We start from the raw sequence: 18,557 nt of genomic DNA, 5'->3' as shown, positions 1-18,557 counted from the left end.
ACAACTACTTTGGCATGGAGAATGGACTACTGCTTAGGAATGAATGTATTAGACTTCAAAGATCCTATCTAATTATCTTTAAGTAGGATTATGTAGGAAAAAAATAAATTCCTAGAATTTAGAAAAAAATAAATAGAAAAATAAAAATAAAAAGGAAAAAAAATGATAAGGGTATGTATGATGACCATTAACTAAAATGCAAATCTACACAGTTTCAGAGGAGATGAAAAGATAATGAGTGTGGATCTTTCCTTTGCCCTCCTTGTGATTCTCTCCTCTCTTTCTGCTTTGTCTAACGCATAAGAGCCTTTTAAAATGATTTCAGTGTACAAGTTATTCCTTATGTTTCTCTTGCAACATCATGTACTGCAACAGGATGTGATAAGGTAATGATGGAACAAAGAGGCATACAGTAAACAAATATGTCTCTAAACATTCTCCTTCAGAATAATGAACTTCTCAGCTAAGTTTAACATATTAAATGCATTCAAGACATCAACATCTAAGAAGTTAAATTAGTTGTAAGGGGGGACCATAGAGAAATACAGTTTTGTGGTTTTGTATATGGAATGCAACATCTATAATTTAATTTCTGGAACCTTATAAATTTATATATATAAATTTAGCTTTTGATAGAAAAGGAGGACATATGCTGTGACAGTCATGAAGTACTTAATATTTAGAAGCTCAATACCTACTGATGCTAATACTTATTCCCAAAATATCAAAGGAAATGCCTTCACTGACTACAGTAGACTTTGATTCATGTCTCTGAGAACACATAGGGTGGGAAAAAAATGTCAGGACTCTGCAGGTTTCTGGAACGGAAAGAAACTCCAGTCGATTTTAAAATCTGTATGCTTTAAATTTACCTAGCATTACAATGCTCCAGCACAGCAAAAAATTGAGAAAGTTTATTATTTAATGTTTGTTTCCTTAGTTGTTTTTCACATTTCTCAGCCACTGGAGGTTACAGCAACTTGCCAAAGGTCAGTTGGTAGCAAAATGGAGAAGAAAACCAATGATTCTCAAGTCCTCATTAAGTGATTTCTGTGCTAAGTGTAACTTGTTCTGTTTTTTCCAAATGCCAGAGGAATCTTCTCTGTGTGTGGATATTTTACTTTTCTCTGACCTTATTTGAAGCCATTTAAAAGAACAGAATTAGGGACAGAATGAACAGATGTTGTACACAACATCTACAGCCCCTTAATTTTTCCAGGTAATGACTAGTTGTCTAATGTATTACCTCTTTTTAGCCAAAAGCAGGAATCTCTGGTTTCTGCTTGGAAGATGTAGGTGCTTGCAGACTACCTCTATGTATTATATTTTAATTTATTACTGTGGAGATCACTTTCAGGGTAATCACTCTGTATAGGAAAATATGGGGGTTTATTTAGTAAAAGTCTCATTTCTTCCAGCAATTTTTCTTATCTATTTGCAGTATGAGACAGGTCATTCTAAATGTTTCCTAACACAGCTACAGGATTAACTGAGGTTGTGCTTCAGTTGTTAAACCTGGTTACTTTCTATCCTTTAAACTGGTAAAACAGATAAGCTTATGATGGAAAAAAATCTCTTTCAAAAGACTTGTGGTTTCTCAAGTGAGAAATGGCTTTATTGCAATCAAGCTTTTCTGTTCTGAAAGTAACTTTTTATGAAAATTGTTCCCATTCATGCTAACAGTTAGATCCAACTGGAACTAATACAGAGATTCTGACTTTTCCAAGTATTCAAATTAACCAACTACATATCAGTTGAGAGATTTGAGGTTGAGTTGAGAATGTGTTGTCCACCCCTACAGAAAGGCTGACAGAAAGGTGGCTATAGCATTCAAAATTCCAGGGAATATTATGTCATATGTGCTGCTCACTGCACCAAGTAACTAGAATGAATTTGTCCTTCTGGCAAAATAAAATTTGACCAAAAAATAGCATTCCATGATTCTTTCCTGTGGTGTTTTTCCTATTTTTTTTTTTCCTGGAGTAAAAGATAATTCCACAAATTAATTTGTGGGCTTAAATTCTGATTTGTTTTGGTTTTATGTTTTTTAATTTTAATTCACTCAAATACATTTTCATTTTTTTGTTCTTAAGTTACAGTGTGTCTGATTTTAATATTGTTCTCTTCTCATTGCATACATATAGTAGTATGTGAATACCAAAACTTGTTTATAACAAAAGATTATCTCCTTTCCCAATCGTGTATCAGATAGAATAAAGAAATGGTTTTACAGCCAGTATTCACAATTCTCAGAGCTCACATATTTCAAATCTGTTAATGACTGCTGCCCTACTTTCTTTTGTGGCGCAAATGTGGTTTGACAATAAAGACATAGAATGTTTCTAATCAAAAGGAAAATGACTGCAAAGGAAAATAAAATGTAGATACTGTAAATGTCAAACTATGACTAAATTGGACAAGTACAGAACATCCAGACCTGATTCTCTTTTAAGTGAGAAATAATGTGAATTCAAAAGCTCTAGTGTTTTGATGCTAAGATAGCCTTTTCTGCTTTCTTTATTCCAAAGTATGATTGGTTTTTCTGGGAAAATAGAACATGAATTCATAAGAAAAAATCATGTTTTTAAAACAGAGAAAAATTAAATAAAACAAAAACACATAGTCATTTTAAATTTCCTAAATTCCTTCAGTCCAAGTCCAGTGAAATCCTAGGGCTGATGCAATTTCTGCATACAACTGAAAGGAAGTATCATAAAATGTTCTGCTTTTCCTAATTATGCTGCAACCAGTCAAAATATAAATTGGGAAATGCCACATTGGAATGGGATCCTATTTCAAAAAACACTGGAACATACACACTGTGTCATCCACTGTCTTTTGATATGTTAGTTCACTGGTTTTTAATGAGTTAGGTCTTTAGTTGCTTCCATTTTCTTAGAAAATTTCATCCTTAATGTTTGCGAACAGTTTAAGTGCTTTGATAAATAAGCCTTTACTGAGATTGCTCCCAAATCATTGCATGGCAGAGGATCCCTGTGAAAATACAGCAATTTAGAGTGGGATTGAGAACAAACTATGTCCTTTTTCAGTGGTGGAGAAAGAAATCAGGTAAATTTAATTACAAGCGGTGAAGCCAAGAGGTCTTGGCTTGTGTGTTTGTAAGGTGACTGTGAACAATGGAAACAAGTGTGGACTGGCATTACTGCTCTTTAGTAGTGATTTCTTTTAAGAAAACTCCTGTGAAAGCTTACTTTGATCAAAGAGTATGGCTAACTTAGCTTTCATTTGTAAATAAGGAACTTGTGTTTCTGTTTTGCCCATTCATTGTGTAGAATCAAAAACCCATATGCAAATTCTTACTGACTCTCTTCTTCCAAATGGCTCCTAAAAGAAACAATGTTCTACATTCTGTTAATCAAGTTATTTTTCTATGACTTCAGTAATTTTTAGAAGAATGTCAGGATTTTGTGAATGCCTATTTTGTGAATAGAAACATTTCCTCTGTTCCAGGAAAATAAGATTTTAAATTTGTCTTAGAGTCTGACTGCTGCAGTTAGAATCCTGTACAGGAATAACTCTGGAGATGCTGCGAAATTATAAATCAAATAGTGGCAGTTTTGGAATTCTTTGCGAAATGTCATTCCTTATTTAAATTACATTTTATAATTTTATTTCATACAAATACATTTTGTTTGCGTGTTTTTCCACAATCAAAATAAAATAGATTTTAAAACTGTAAAAAACAATTGAGAAAAACCTGTTTATTTCCACATAAATTCATCCCAATGCTTTTCTTTTTAAATGCATGCAGAACTTATTTTTTATTACTCCTTTCTGAATAAGAAGACCTATGACCTATATTTCTTAAATTCTAATGTTCTGATGGATGAAAATCTTGACTAATTTGTGTAGTCGATAGGAGATGAAAAAATGTGCTTGGCATGTAGAAATGCATTATTTTTGTCACTCAAGGGCAGGCTAATATTTGTATGCATTGCTTGTCTTACATAAGCCTATAGTTTGCACTACAGCTCCTGAATTGCTAGTAGCAAGAACTAAATAAAATAATTTTGCTTTTTAGCATGAAAATTAGTACTAGAGTGTGTGTGATCTTCTCAAGAGGAATAAAAAGATGATCAGGCCTGGAGCTTCTGCTGGCTCGAAGGGGAGATAATGATAAGACTTTTAATAAGGAGGGAAAATGTACTGGTGATATTGGGGTGCTGGTAGCTAAATTGTTATGGAAAAAAGGTGTAAGTGGTCTGGTTCGTTTATTTCAGTACTCAGCTTGATGTTTTAAAAACCCCCACAATCATGATACATTCCCAATTTTTCTGTGGACTTTATCCGTTATTATCTGTATTGTTCACTTGACAGATCAATAGTTCAGCATTTCATTTGTTTTCATTTATTTTACATTATTCTTTAAGTGAAAATGGGTGAATTTAACATGCTTAAAAACTGACATAGCCAGAACATCCCCAACTGTCTATTTATAATTTTTCTGTGGACTTTATCCATTATTATCTGTATTGTTCACTTGGCAGATCAATAGTTCAGCATTTCATTTGTTTTCATTTCTTTTACATTATTCTTTAAGTGAAAATGGGTGAATTTAACATGCTTAAAAACTGACATAGCCAGAACATCCACAACTGTCTATCTATTCAGATTAGGTAAGAATAAAATATTTGTTTTCAAGTAAGTTGTGTAACAGAGGGTGAACAGACTACTGTGAAACCAGTCCATCTGTCATATAATGCTACATTACTGTATTACATCAGCAGCCTGTTTTTTAATGCCAAATAGAATTGATACTGAAAGCTTTCCATACTGTAATACAATTAAGAACTCTTTTTTTACAACAACATGATTTAATAGTCACTTGTAAAAATTTATTTTGATGGTACCAGTTTTACTTCTGTATTTAATGGAGTTTAATGACTCAGAGCAATTTTAAGGACCAAGAGACTAGAAATGAAGTTTTTATACAGTATTTCTGTTCTCTAGGTGCTGAAATATTAACAGATCAGCTTGCCTCCTTCAGTCTTCCCCCACTACAGAGCAGAGAGCAATGTAGAAATCACCAAAATACTTATCATTTACCCTAAAATGTTATTTCTGTCAATGTAATTTGAAACATTTCTTGTAATTAATTTTTTGCTTATCAGTACTGGAAGGATAATGATATTGTACTTTTTAAGAATGGTTTCATCCTTGGTCAACAGTGGCTGCTTCTAAAATGATCTGTGGCTGTGATGTGGCTTTGTAATCTTTGGGATCATCTGACAAGTGAGAAAAAGACATTCCAACAAGAGAAATTTAGATTTAAAACTATTAGTAACAGATGACGTAAGAAAGATGCACCAATTTAGAAAAAAATAAATCTGTTTTTCAGACTTCAGAATTAAATGAAAATATTTTGGAGTAAATGTAAGTATTCTCCAGAGGAACATCACTTTTTTTGTTAGGTGGATGAATATATCATAACTGTGTTAATACAGCTAATATTTTTGTGACTGTTTTTTGTGAAGGCAAAATGTGCTATGGGCTAGAATTCGCTTTTGTATCTGAGTTACACATGTATAAGCTAACTTATTTCATTATTTTCCATCTCCTACAAAAATGTCTGCATCTGTTTTCTTCTTTTAAATCCCAGCCTGTGTACTGTCCAGAATTTGTGCTTTGACTGGTTTTTTTTGCTGTTGAATTTTGAAATTTTACTTTTTTCTTTTTTGCAAAAAAATTGAACATTTTGACCACTTTTGTAATATCTTGTTGAAAGGTCCATTTGGGATCTCAGAGATCAGGTTTCCATTGAACTTCTCTGTTTCTGAAATGTACAGGGGACTTCACTTTTAGTGTCAAGACCATCGTATTACAAATGATCAGTACAACCCAGGAAACAGCCTGGCTTTGAAAGACTGTATTTTTAAGGATTTATATTTGGCCTAAGAAATGTTATTTCTATCTCTGGTAGCACAGTCTAGAAGCTCAGATCTTGGCCTAACAGATGAATAAAAATTATTTATAGTTTAGCTGCTGTAAAAATACGTATTTTATTCTGAATGAAGTATTTTGGCGGACATCTCTCTATTAATAAAAACAGTCCTTCACAAAGACCTCCTTAATCAAGCCGTATTTTCTTCTGAAGTGTCCATAGTAATGCTTCTCTTTCCTCTGTCATTCCAACCAAAATTTCATACATGGGATGGAAATAATTATTTTACTGTAAGCAGAAATGCAATTTCCAAAATTATCATTGATTTAGGTGGTTTTGAATTTTCACCATCTGGATATGTTTTTTAAGTCCTTTGGGTAAGCTCTCTCTGTTTTTTTTGTGCAACAATAGCATTCAAGGTTTGAGAAATGTGCCTTTTTAATTAATTCTCATTAATAATTTCTAAGTTCCAAAAACCAGGTAAATAAAATGAAATGCTTTTCTTTATCTATCTGGAATTTAAACATGAGAATCATTTAGTTAAAGTAGTAGTTTTTCCATCAGTTCATATCTTTTATATTTTCTGTATCTGATTCTGACATTGACTAAATATAGGAAATGCTTCTTGGCTAGGAAAGGCCAGGGTAAAAAAAACTATGAAGTGTTAGTACTATGAAAAAATTTAAAATCATATCTGAACTATTTTGCAAGTGAATTATTTAAAAAATAGCCTTTTTTCTTGCTTAAGATATCTTTTTGTTGTTTGAAATTGCATTTTCATGAGGGCTAGGGAGCTGGGATTTCCAGCTGCCTGATTTTTCATAGGCTTAGTATAGCATTTTCTATAACCTTTTCTTGATTTCAAAGCTGAATCAGTGTGCTATATTCCTCCAAAGTTATACGATCTTTCTGCAATACCAATTGAGTTGTTTTTAGCAACTACTTCAGTCTGCTCTTGGCAGTCCAGCTATATAGCACTGATATACATTCAGTAAACTGGGTGTTTGTCTTACAAATCCAGATGTGGGATTCTTAGATGAGATACAAATTTAATTGAAAAGAGTAAGAGTAATATGGCCCTTGCAGTGTTATAGGTTTGTATGCAGTGTTCTGATATGTTGAGTTCTCAAAAAAATTACAGTGATACAGGCAAACTCGGACTATTTTTCTGAATTAGAATGAGGAAATTTTTTTTTTTTTTTTTTTTTTTTTGGTGGAGGAGTGGAATGCAGTATTAAGTGTTTTCAGATCAACTTATCCAAAGAAGTAACAGTGAGAAATAACTGTAGAATGATGGAGGAAATAGAAAGTCACTGGGAGATCTTCAGTTTACCCAGTGTATGCAGCTGAGAAAGAGTGATGCATCAAACCATGAGCTCAAGACTAGCAGTCCTTAGGAGAAAAGATAGTTACTGATTGGCATAAATTACTACCTGCTGAATGTACTGTGTGGTATCATCAAGATTTTCCATTCAATCTTGTACACTTTCTGCTGACAGGGATTACCTTTTATTCAATCTTTACCTGGGGATCACTGACAGCTTTAGCTTCCAAACAGGCCACATGGTTACAGGTTAGTGACAGGAGCTCCAAGTATGCTTTCAAGTTGTCCTTCTTTCAAAAAGCATTTTAATAGGTATTTGAAAAGCCCAAGAACTCCTTGTATGGTTTGTATTAAACTACAAGAACCTTTTAAATGAAATGCTGGTTTTGATGAGCCAGCATTTTGGTTACATGAATAAGACAAGATCATGCTTAAAATTATCATTCTAACCCACAGTTTTAAATCAGTGAAGTGTGCAGAGCCTATCTTACTGGTGCAAGTTCAGTGATGAACATACAGAGTTGATAGTAAGGAGAAGCCCAGTGGGACTGTTCATTTAATTAGGCCTCAAAAATAATTGCACAAAACTGGCGTCAATTTTCAAATAAATTCAAAATAGCCTTGATTATTCTTAATAAATGACGAAGGTTTGCCCTGCACTCATTAATGTAAGCACAGGCTCATATACGTAGTACCACTCTTGTTTTACAACCAGTCTGAAACATTACCTGTATGTTGAATCTGAAACAGTATGGATAATTAGGGAACATAAATTTGAATGTTAATTACAAATTCACATTGATGAGTCCAAATGAATCCCTAAGATAATGATTCAACACAGACCTTTGTGTTGAATCTTTGCTACTTGTGAAGCCAGAACATCATCTCCTCTCCACAGATAATTCTGTTTAGGGACAGAGTTTGAATTATTTGCTCACACCAGTGTCTTCATATACAGAAGGAAAGGAACACGAGGCAGAAGTGCCAGTGTACATCATAGGTACATGTAGAAAATTAGGCTCTTCAAGCCATCTCCAATGCATCTATTTAATATGATTGGAACATTTTGTGTTGGTTTGTCACTTGATTTTATGATGTCAAATAATTATTTCAGCAAATAGAGGCTCTGAAGAAAATGAGACCAGTCATTCTTGTATTCTTTTAATTAAGTTATTCTGTAATTTAATGTTCATCAGAGAGTACCTAGGGCTGTTTCCTGTGTTGGTAGACCAGAGATGCAACATTGCTGTCTTAGAAAACTCGTGACTGACTGCTTTTATATCAGCAAGCTCAGAGAGTTTGTGCATGACGGTCATTAGCAATTTGGTTAGTCTTGCATGTTTCCAGCCATCTTTCAGCACTGTATTTTAGTCAAGAATCTAAATGTACTTTTCTGAACTTCTGAATATTTTAAACTTGGTTTTCATACCAAGTGCGAATAAAGAGTTGAGATAATCCAATTCTGCATAAAATGGAAAATGCTAAAACCTTTGAAGATACTAAACAATCTTGTTTCTACACATTTGATTTAGAAAAAAAGTTGTCAGCATTCTTAAACTGAACTTATTTATTTTACTTTGGTGACTTTGCCTCATACACTGAATAAACTGAAGGTCTCCCATAAACCTTCTATTTCCACCTCCACGGTTATTTCTTACTGATTAGATCTGGCAATCAGTTTGCCTGTACCTGTGCTTTTCAGTGAAGCAGTCAGAAGAAAAGAGGCCCTTACTTTGTAAGGAACCTTGTATCTGTCTCCTACCCTGCAAGTTTTGTTCAGCCCATGTTGCTTGGTGTACATCTCTGCACAGGGGACAGGCTGAGGAAAATTTCCTGCAACCTTCTGGCCAATTGCACTAATGACCTTGCACTCTGTGAAGTGTTAAAGTAGACAGGGGATAAAATGGCTAAGGAAAATGGCTAAGGAAACATGTTGCATACTGTAGGAAATATATTGTGATTCTTTGTACTTGTTAACAAGTTTGGATCAGGTTTGTAGCTAGTTCCACAGGGCTATTCCACCCCTGCATTTGTGTAAAAGGAGAAAAAAGATTTTAGCAAAATGAAGAAAGCTGTAGTGTGGGTGGACCCCAGCACACTCAACCTAAAAGCAATCCCTGTTCTAAAGTATGCTAACTAAGTACAAAATTATGCTTATTTCATTTTGGTATTCTTGAGTATAGTCTTAATTCCTTGGCACACAATTTATTTATTTTTAAGGGACAGAAATCAAATTAACACATTTGTGTATGTGTAAGTAGGCCAAGGCTTCAAGTTTTTACCACATATCTCTTGAACTAGCTTATTTCCAGATAAATTACTTTTTCTACTATTCTTGTGTCTAGGGATCATCTTTATTTGGAGTAGATTTAGGTTCAATTTTAGTGGAAGAAAAAAGCTCTTTTCTGCGCTTATAAGAGTTTTGATTTTCACTTTTGTTGTGTTCGAATTAATGAAAAAAAGAAAACCCAAACCAAAACCAGTTCTTAAGATGCGGTGACGCTGAATTATGGTTCAAGTTGATAATTTTTGCAAGATGTGCAGATGAGCAGCAATGAAATTATTATTTAGATTTGAAAGTTTAAAGGTCAGGGTTTCACCCCACAAACCACATGGCACAGTGGCACTGAGGAATCACAAAAATTCTGCTCTTAGGAGCTATATTCCTTTCACCTAGCTGTAAGTAGCTAAAAGATACTGCCCCTGGTGTGTTTTCAAGACCTCCACTGGTCCTGGGGTAAGTTGGGCATGCCTAGCTCCCAGTGTGTTCAGAGCAAACTCAGTTGTCATTGTTCAATAACTCCTGTATCCTGTAGCCCTTCTATTACAGGATATTGTTATCTACCTTCTTTTTGCTTTAGAAAAGATGCATTGTCACTGTTGTCATAGACTTAGGCTTTGAAATAGATTTCACAGAGTCTTTATGTGTCAAGATGAAGGCTGCAAATTATCTTCACAAGGAGACAAGTGAAGCTTTAAATATTAATATTGGAAGTTTGTTCTGAGTTGTCTATGCATCAGAAGTTTCGTGAGTTTTTGTTAGGGTTGGAATTATCTCACTGGTAAAAATATGGCACAAATTTTGAAGAAGACATTTATTTAGAAAGCTTTCTGTAGGATCTGTGCTTCACTGAAATGTCTTTCTAGCTATACTTTCCCAGTTAATGATGTATAATTATGACTGAAAACCTAAAATATATGCTTTTACAGCTTCCTGTTCTTGAGCATATTGACCTTCATTTGCAGAGTGATTGAGACAAATTATTTGTGGGTTTGAGTTACTTGAGAATGTTTAGCATTAAAAAGGATCCCACTACAAGATGAGGGTCAGGCAGATTTAGCCGGGTAAGAGCATGTGAATAGAAAAAACTATAATTCTGAGGTGAAATGAAGAAGCTTCTATTTAATTTTTGACCATTGGGTCAGGTGACTCAGAAACAAACAATGATACATCAGGAAGGAAAATTATTATATCAGGCAGCAGCATGTGTTTCCCAGATTAGGCTTCTTGAGCAAAATTAGATTAAGATTTTCTTTCATCTTTCTAATTAAAATATTCTGCCCTTTTCATTGTCTTAGGTCATTGTTGATGAATGACAGAGGAGTGCCTTGACTGCTGCTTCCCAAATATAATTAAGTTTGATGGTTTTCAGTGGAAGAGATTATATATTTGCTGAATTTAAAGCAGCTGTAACAGAAACAGCAACTGCATATTTTGAAAGTTAAACTGTGCTCCTGCATATATTAGATTGGATAGGTTTGAATCTTTAATTTAAACTTTTTTCTTTTAAATTTCCCTTCATTTTCTAAGCTCTTATGTTAAGATTTAAGATAACTACAAACCACAAGTAACTTCTTAGATTTCCATGCAAGAGGTCAACTGTATCTGATTAGTGGACTGCTGTTGTGTTGTGTGTTCAGAACATTCCTGCTCACTTAGGAGGTAATCTTTGCTCACTGAGTTATCCAGGCAGTTCCCAATAATGCTGGCTGCAGGGTGAGCTGCCTTTTGCACAGACAGAACATTAATATGAGCTTGATATAAAGGGTATAAAAGTGTAATTTTGCAGTGCAGACATCCTAGAGTTCACTTTGCTAATCAAAACCAGAGGACTCTCCCAGAGCTTCAGTCTCTCTCAGAGTTAGATTTTATGCTATTTAGATTCAATCCTAGGCATGAAGAAAGTTTAAGAAAGCATATGTAAAAGTTAGGAGTTTCTTCCATGTACTCTCAAAAGACTGACTACTGACAGTACTGGGCATTTAACATTTGCACTCGTGTTCTTGAGCAAGCAGTAACTGCATCTCTCCACCTGCAATGCTGTGTTTGAGAAGTGTGGCCTGTGTTTGTAGCAATCCTTATTATATTGAAAATTTACCTTTAGCATGTGTCCTTATGTACAAATTGTTTTCTGTCCTTTGTCCAAGTGTAATGTACATTATTCACTCTGTGGTTCTAGCAACGTTCTCACAAGCTTACTCTGCATGCATGGAATTTATCACCAAATATGATCAGCAAAAATATTTACTTGAATTTGAGCGAATTCCTATTCACTTAATGGCAAAATAAGACAGTTTACAGTCAGAATTTGGAAGGAGTTGTTACAAACCTTCAGTTACTATGTGGATAAAAAATGTAGGGACTGATGCCATTTCAGAGACAATGGCTGACAAGCATAGATATGCTTGACAATTTTCTATTAATAGCCTTTTCTATTTAAATAATTAAATACCATGTCAGATGAATATTGGTTCTTTTCTTCTGTTACATTTTGCACATTGTTTAATTCTGAACAATAAATTTAATTTTCACACCTTGCTAACAATATCTACTCTTTATGTTTACCTTTTAGTTTGGATAATGACACTGGATTTGTATCCCTTAGGTTGTAAATATGTGATCTATAAAAACATAGAACATGGGAACCTCTAGAAACTCTATGTATAAGTAGCTTTTTTCATGAGCAGTCTTGCTAAATTATTTTGTTTTCTTTTTTTCTTTTTTTTTTTTAATATGGATATTAGTTCTTTCTCCTATGTACACCCATGGTGACCCCAAATGCTGTTCCCTTTCCTGGATCTACATAACTCCCTTATTGGTCCAATTAAAGCACAGCTGTGCCCAATGCTGGTTTGCTATTTGCTGATGTGGGACATTAGCAAATTAGGACTTTAGAGGAAAAAGGGGCATGACAGAATTTTTTTCTGTTACTCTGTTTCCACAGTACAGCCCAGCCACAAATTTTAATGAAGTTTTTGGGAATCTATTAGGGGTATGGAAGTGACACACAAAAATTTTTTAAACTTTGAATAATAAAAGAGTATAAAAGACCCTGTCACTCAGAGTTGTTCATATGGAGCATTTTGGTTATTTAAGAAAAAAGAAAGAATAGTTGTAATTGATGATTTTGTCATCATTTTATTGAACATTTTGAGAAGTTAGATATTCAAAGAAAGAAAGAAAGGTGGAAATTATCAAATCTGTAAACTTCAATTATGAAATGGGAAAAACTGGCCTTGTAAGCCAGTGACTCTACTTAAATATTCTCCTTTTTCCAGTGAAAGAGTTTCCCAGTCATAGTTCATAGGAAAGTAGACCTTTGAGTTGGGGAAAATTTATAAAATGTATGGTCCAAATTAGCCTAAAAAGTGATCTGGAAAACTGAGCCAATGTAAAAATAAATACATTTAAAAAAATCAGAAAATTGATTTAAAATATTTTTTTTACCTACTCCATTATTGCCTATAAAGAAATACTAGGTTTTTGGCTCTGCTGTCTCCAGGAATTACAACATGTTGTATTTTTTCCCCCTTCTCAAAACAAAAGAAGGAATTTTAGCTTTGAAGTTAAAAGCTCTTCTTTGTCTTAAAAATTCTATTTGAGTACTCTCTCAGTCCCCTAAAAGCCTGTATGTGTCTATTTTGCTTTTATATGTGGTACAATACCATTAAAACAATCAAAACATGAAGTTTAATATACAACAATGGTTTTTGACAAGTTGTTTTAGGTACTTTAACTAAATCTAACTTTAGCTAAGTTGTTCTGCATTTCTGTTTATTTCTCAAGAGTCCTTGAATACATATATTTTCTACTGTTTGTCGTGAATAAATTACTTGCGGTTTTAGCCTGTTCAATAAAATTATAGAATATAAATTAAAGAAAGAACTAGAAAGTGAGGACATATCATTCTGAGAGACTGATCTAGATTTCTTGGAGATTTACTTTAGGAAATAATTATGGATTTATTTTTTCTTTATATTTTTAAATTTTTTTTTTATTTCTCTTTTCAGATGGAAGATGTCGTAGCCCGCATGCAAGATGAGAAAAATGGGATTCCTATTCGGACAGTGAAAAGTTTTCTTTCCAAGATTCCCAGTGTCTTTTCTGGTAAGAGTCAAACTGAATTTCATACTATTTTGAAGTTTTATGTAAGGGGATGCTCTAGTGAAAAACATTTTAAAATAAGTACTGTCAAGAATTCAGAGTCATCTGATCTGGAGGAGACATTATTTATCCTTTGAATAGTTTAATTATAGAAGTCTGATGTTTCTCGCAGATTGGAGTGGATTTACACAGAGGTGTTTTTGTCCTGAAAATCAGGTGAAGGGAATACTTAATTTGCTACAAAAAGTTAATTATCTCAGACTGGGAATATTTTTATGGCAGGTCATGTCTGGTTTTTAGCCAACTTCCATAGCAAGTGTAAGTTTAGTGCGTTGGCCAGTACATGAAGATAAGAAATTTCGTAGCAGCAGAACAAAAGAAAAATCATCACCAGGCTCTGCAACTGGTGCTGATCAGGAGCTGTGACATTTATTACAATGCTCACGATCTGCTTCTGCAGCTCAGTGCCTGTGCTTGTGAAACTAAGTGCTGAAGTCTTTGTGGGGATTTGCACGACAGCTGTAAACTCTATAGCTGGTTCGGGTCAGTACAGTCATAGGCACAAAAATCTATTTGTTAATTAATTAACATGTAATTACGCTGCAATTTACATGATTTTATGACAATTTATGCATTTATGTATGTGGGTATATACTCCAGTGAGTATTGAGATCCTTTAAAATAGATGCCATTGTTTAATCGAATTTTTCCATAATCTGTAAGAGCATATCATTATACAGAAAGTATTATACAAGTTTCTACAGTCCAGAACACCAAGAATAACTCTATATTTTAATTTTCAACCTGTGGAATTTTTTTTTAAGTGAATAATCCTGTCATAAAGAAGGATAGTGTCCTAAGAGTGAACAAAAGTGCTTCCTGATTTTAGAAAATAAATATTTGATTTTAGAAACTTAGCCTCTGGAGAATGGGCCTTTATTTGCCTGGAGTTGGTGCAGCATGGTATCTTATTGAAGAATTCACATTAATTGTTAATCTCTGCCTTAACTTGTGTATAATAGATTTCACAGTAGACTGACAAAAATGTCTTTTTTTTTTTTTTTTTTTTAAACTGGAATAGGCATCATACTTTTAAAGGTTGAGTTAGAATATATATTGAGTTCTACATAGCAGTTACTGATGTACCAACTTTTCCATTGATGCGTTAACTTTATTAGCTTCAGAAGGAAAAAAAATCATAGGGCAGTTCATTTTTTTTCTCTTTTCTGATTTTCTGTCTTAAATACCAGGGACTGCCAGTAATTTTTGCTACACATGACTGAAACTCCCACCAGAATAGCATAACTGTTATTTCAGTTCAACTAATCTGCTTTCCTGTCAGTTCTCTATCCTGAATGGAATGTGAAAGCTTCAACTCTATGTCCTAAGTCACTAATTAAATTTCATTTGATGTGCTAGGAGTTTGTATATGTAGCAAACAAATATCAGCTTAACTCCAAGCTGTTGATTGCTAGGAAACATGGGAATAGTATCTAAGGGCCACAACAACAATAATGCAAATATATTTACCAAAAACTTAGAGTACTGTTAATACCCTCAAAAGCATCAAAGTAGATGCTCTTCAGTTAAAATATATATACTTATATGCTCATATATTTTATATATATATATGTGTGTGTGTGTTATGTGTGTCTGTGCATAAAAGATGTCTTGTACACACCATCTGTCCTGGATTATACCCCATAAATACTGGAGCTTTCTACTGTTTGGTATTTTTTTCTTAATGGGGAGAAGCAAAACAGACAACTCTACCACAGTGAAATGATATTCCTTCAAACACTTAGGAAAGATTCTGCAAGTTCTTTAAACAACTTGCAAAAGCTAAGGATGTCCATAAATTGTCATAGGAACAGGGTCTTATGTGATACAGTTGTCATTGTTTTGTTTATATATATATATTTAATGTACTTCCATATCATAGTATTGCTTCTAAAAAGAGCAAGTGATGAACTAGTTGAAAGAGCAGTCCTTTTTTATTGCTGAATTACTGACCATCTCTAAAGATGACTGCATTAGTAAAATCAGCCAGAGGAGTGGTATTTGAATTTCATGGAATGTTGTGATTGTAATAAATAGGATGATGTAACCATACTATCTCATTTACTGAGTCATTCCTGAAGTATTTTCACAAGTAAAATATGAACAGCGAGAAACATTTGAAGTACAGATATTTCCCTATACACTAGACAGATTTTTGTTCTTCAGAAAAATATAATCCTAAATTAAAGATTATTCCACTTTGTGAAATTTTGAAAAGATGAGGAATCATTTTGATTTATGTTGCATATATTCTATACATTCACACAGAGCAAATAAAAATTTGAAACTTTCAAGGCTCAAAGGGAAAATGTAGGCAGGAGATTTTGCACCTTCTATGTGATTATGCGTTTTGATGAACAAAGGAAGGAGATACTGTTTTTGTCCTCATGCTTTTGAAATGTTTTGGAGGAGTGACTAAGATAATGTATATAGACATCTTACTGGTCAGCAATAGTGATTGCATGAAGGTTGTCATGTGCATTCGTTATTAACATGAATTAGAGGATGAAGAATAAAAAGGAGGTGATTTTCCTGGTCCATGGTTCACCTTTAGACCTGGAAATGGATTAAAAAAAACTTGCTTGAAATGATGAATTTAGGGAGTTTGACATATGAATCGTAGAGATTAGGAGCTCTAAAATATAATTTATATTTTTGCTAGGAAGGGATACAAGAAAATGCCAAAGATTTGCTGTTCACTTTGAAGCAGAAGGAATCATTCAGAGTTTACTGACAAATCAGTTGTTGAGTGTTTGTTTTGGAAGTCTTTGTGAGGTGGCGTGGGTGGTTTACCCAGTCCTTGTGCTGAAAGCTTCATAAGCTAACCAGAACATGAATATTTCATTAAGAAGATGTAGCGATGTCTTGTGGTCATTAGGAATATCAGTGCGATTCTTCATAGGACTTTAAAGTGTGCAATACTTGGGTGAGCTTGCTGATAAAACCTGTGGAGAATGTGCCAGCTGAGTGGTGTGTAAGCTTGATGTGGAACATGAGTATTTTTATTAAGGAGCAGGGAGAATTATTGAGAAATCTAAGTTCAGTTAAAGAATACACACAGAGGGAGAACAAAAACTTTTCAAGAAAAACATGCTCATATCTGATGCAGGTCTCATTGATCTTGGAATGTAGTCACTGCTTGAACCGACAAAAATGGGAGGAGGAGATCAGTAGAAAGGTGTGGTTTTGACATCTCCTGGGATAAAGAGAGAATGAAAACATTAATTTACCTTTCACTGGAAAATATGATCCATGTGAAGTCTTAAGTTTTTTTCTCATTCCTGTAGGTGAAGCTGATATAGTATCTTTTCCATATAAATATTGTGTTTTCCCATTTTTTAGAAAGATTATTGTAGTTATTACATCTATTTTATGTTAAATGTTTTTCTTGATCTCAGAAAATGCTCATTCCCCTTTTACCTGGGAAATTATGAAAATAACGAGATATTGTATTTTGATTAGCAAATGTATTAATATAATGATTAATTACCAGTAGCATTATGCTTGGTAAAAAATTAAAGAATTTATGTTTCTGAACATAAAAAAATCCAACTTAAAGCAGTCTCAGTAGCTGGACAGATGTCATGAAAGACTCCAGAGGAAAGCAGTGTTATAATTGCTCATCATTCTCACAAATCACAGGTGGGTGAGCCCAAGGAATGAGTCACAGGGGCTACCTGCAACAGTATTGCTTGTTATACAGAGGCAGGCAGCAAAAAGTGAGGAGCAGTACAGTGAGGATTGGATGACTCAGGGGAATAATAATAGGAGAGTTTAATCTGTCATTAGTTGTGATCTTTTCCAGTTGAGTAATGAGTTGTTAACATCCGATGACTTCTCAGAGCTGCATGTGAAATTACTTGATTGGTTTATCCACTTCAGTACTGGAGATTACCAACCTGAAGCACAAAGTGAAATAGAAAGCCCTACTTGGTTTGACAAGAAGCAAAAGCCACAAGGCATAACACTTCGATCATGTAGTGCCTTTGGAGCAAAGTAGTATTACATTATAGGTAAATAAAAGGTTTTCGGAATTTCTGATTTTGAGAGATTTTTGAGAGTAAATGAACCATTTTGGACAATCTAGGATTCCCAGATAGCAAGTCTTGAATTTTTTAGACTTTGTTTTTAACTTCTGTTTCTGCCATGCTGGGTTGATGACAGGTTCCTACGTTGTTGTTCTATCTATTTCTTCATCTCTCTTTTCTTGCATTGTCCTAAAGTGTGATTTAATGATAGAATCATTGCTGATTTCTTTGTTTCGAATGAGCCTCTTGTTACTTGCAAACCAAGCCTTCAGAGTTAAAACTGCAAGCTCACTGCCTTGATGAGGTTCCACTCTTAGTGAAATGCTTTGATGAAAAGCTCGCTGTCAGTTCAGCAGGGACAAAAGCTGGATCATTTCCTCTCCTGTGCCCTCTCAGATGAGCAGATAGGAGCAGGAACTTGCCATGTTTACCGTTTCACTTTTCAAAGCAGAATTTTGAAAACAAAAATTTTCCTCTATTCCCAACTGAATAGTTTGTTTGAAGTTCTACCACCAGTCTCTTGCATTTGTAATTTTTTCATAGTGACTGATTTGCATTCAAATGTTCATAATCTTTTCAGAGTGGATATTTATTTGTTTATGATTTTTAGTCATGAGTAGAAGAGATTGACTAAGTGGAGCCATAAGATAGGACACACAGTCATTTCCAAGTATTGACATAATTAAGTGAATAATGAGTGGTGGTTTGTATGCCTTACAGAAAACCAAAGTGGATTTTTGAGTGCTGCCTGCATCCCTTCACCTTCTGTTTCTGTTTGCTTGCCTGTCTCGGCCTCGTGACTGGGATGGTTACTGAGGGTGATCTTAAGCTGCTTAAAACTTGACAGAACTTTTGTAT

The 18,557-nt window shown here is 34.0% G+C and overlaps 1 protein-coding gene across 6 annotated transcripts in view; it reads left to right on the top strand.

The window, feature by feature from the left end:
* The window catches only part of RGS7 (regulator of G protein signaling 7), a 228,220-nt gene that overhangs the window by 85,305 nt on the left and 124,358 nt on the right, over positions 1-18,557 (top strand). For all 6 annotated transcript variants that reach the window (XM_054280489.1, XM_054280490.1, XM_054280491.1 and 3 more), the window contains exon 3: positions 13,518-13,614. In XM_054280489.1, coding sequence (XP_054136464.1) covers positions 13,518-13,614 — 97 coding nt within the window. The remainder of the gene's footprint in view (positions 1-13,517; positions 13,615-18,557) is intronic.

Source organism: Melozone crissalis, unplaced genomic scaffold (assembly GCF_028551555.1).
Source record: "Melozone crissalis strain CALT ecotype California unplaced genomic scaffold, PUWL_Pcris_2 ptg000027l_1, whole genome shotgun sequence".
NCBI lineage: Eukaryota > Metazoa > Chordata > Aves > Passeriformes > Passerellidae > Melozone > Melozone crissalis.
This window is presented reverse-complemented; position numbering and strand designations above follow the sequence as displayed.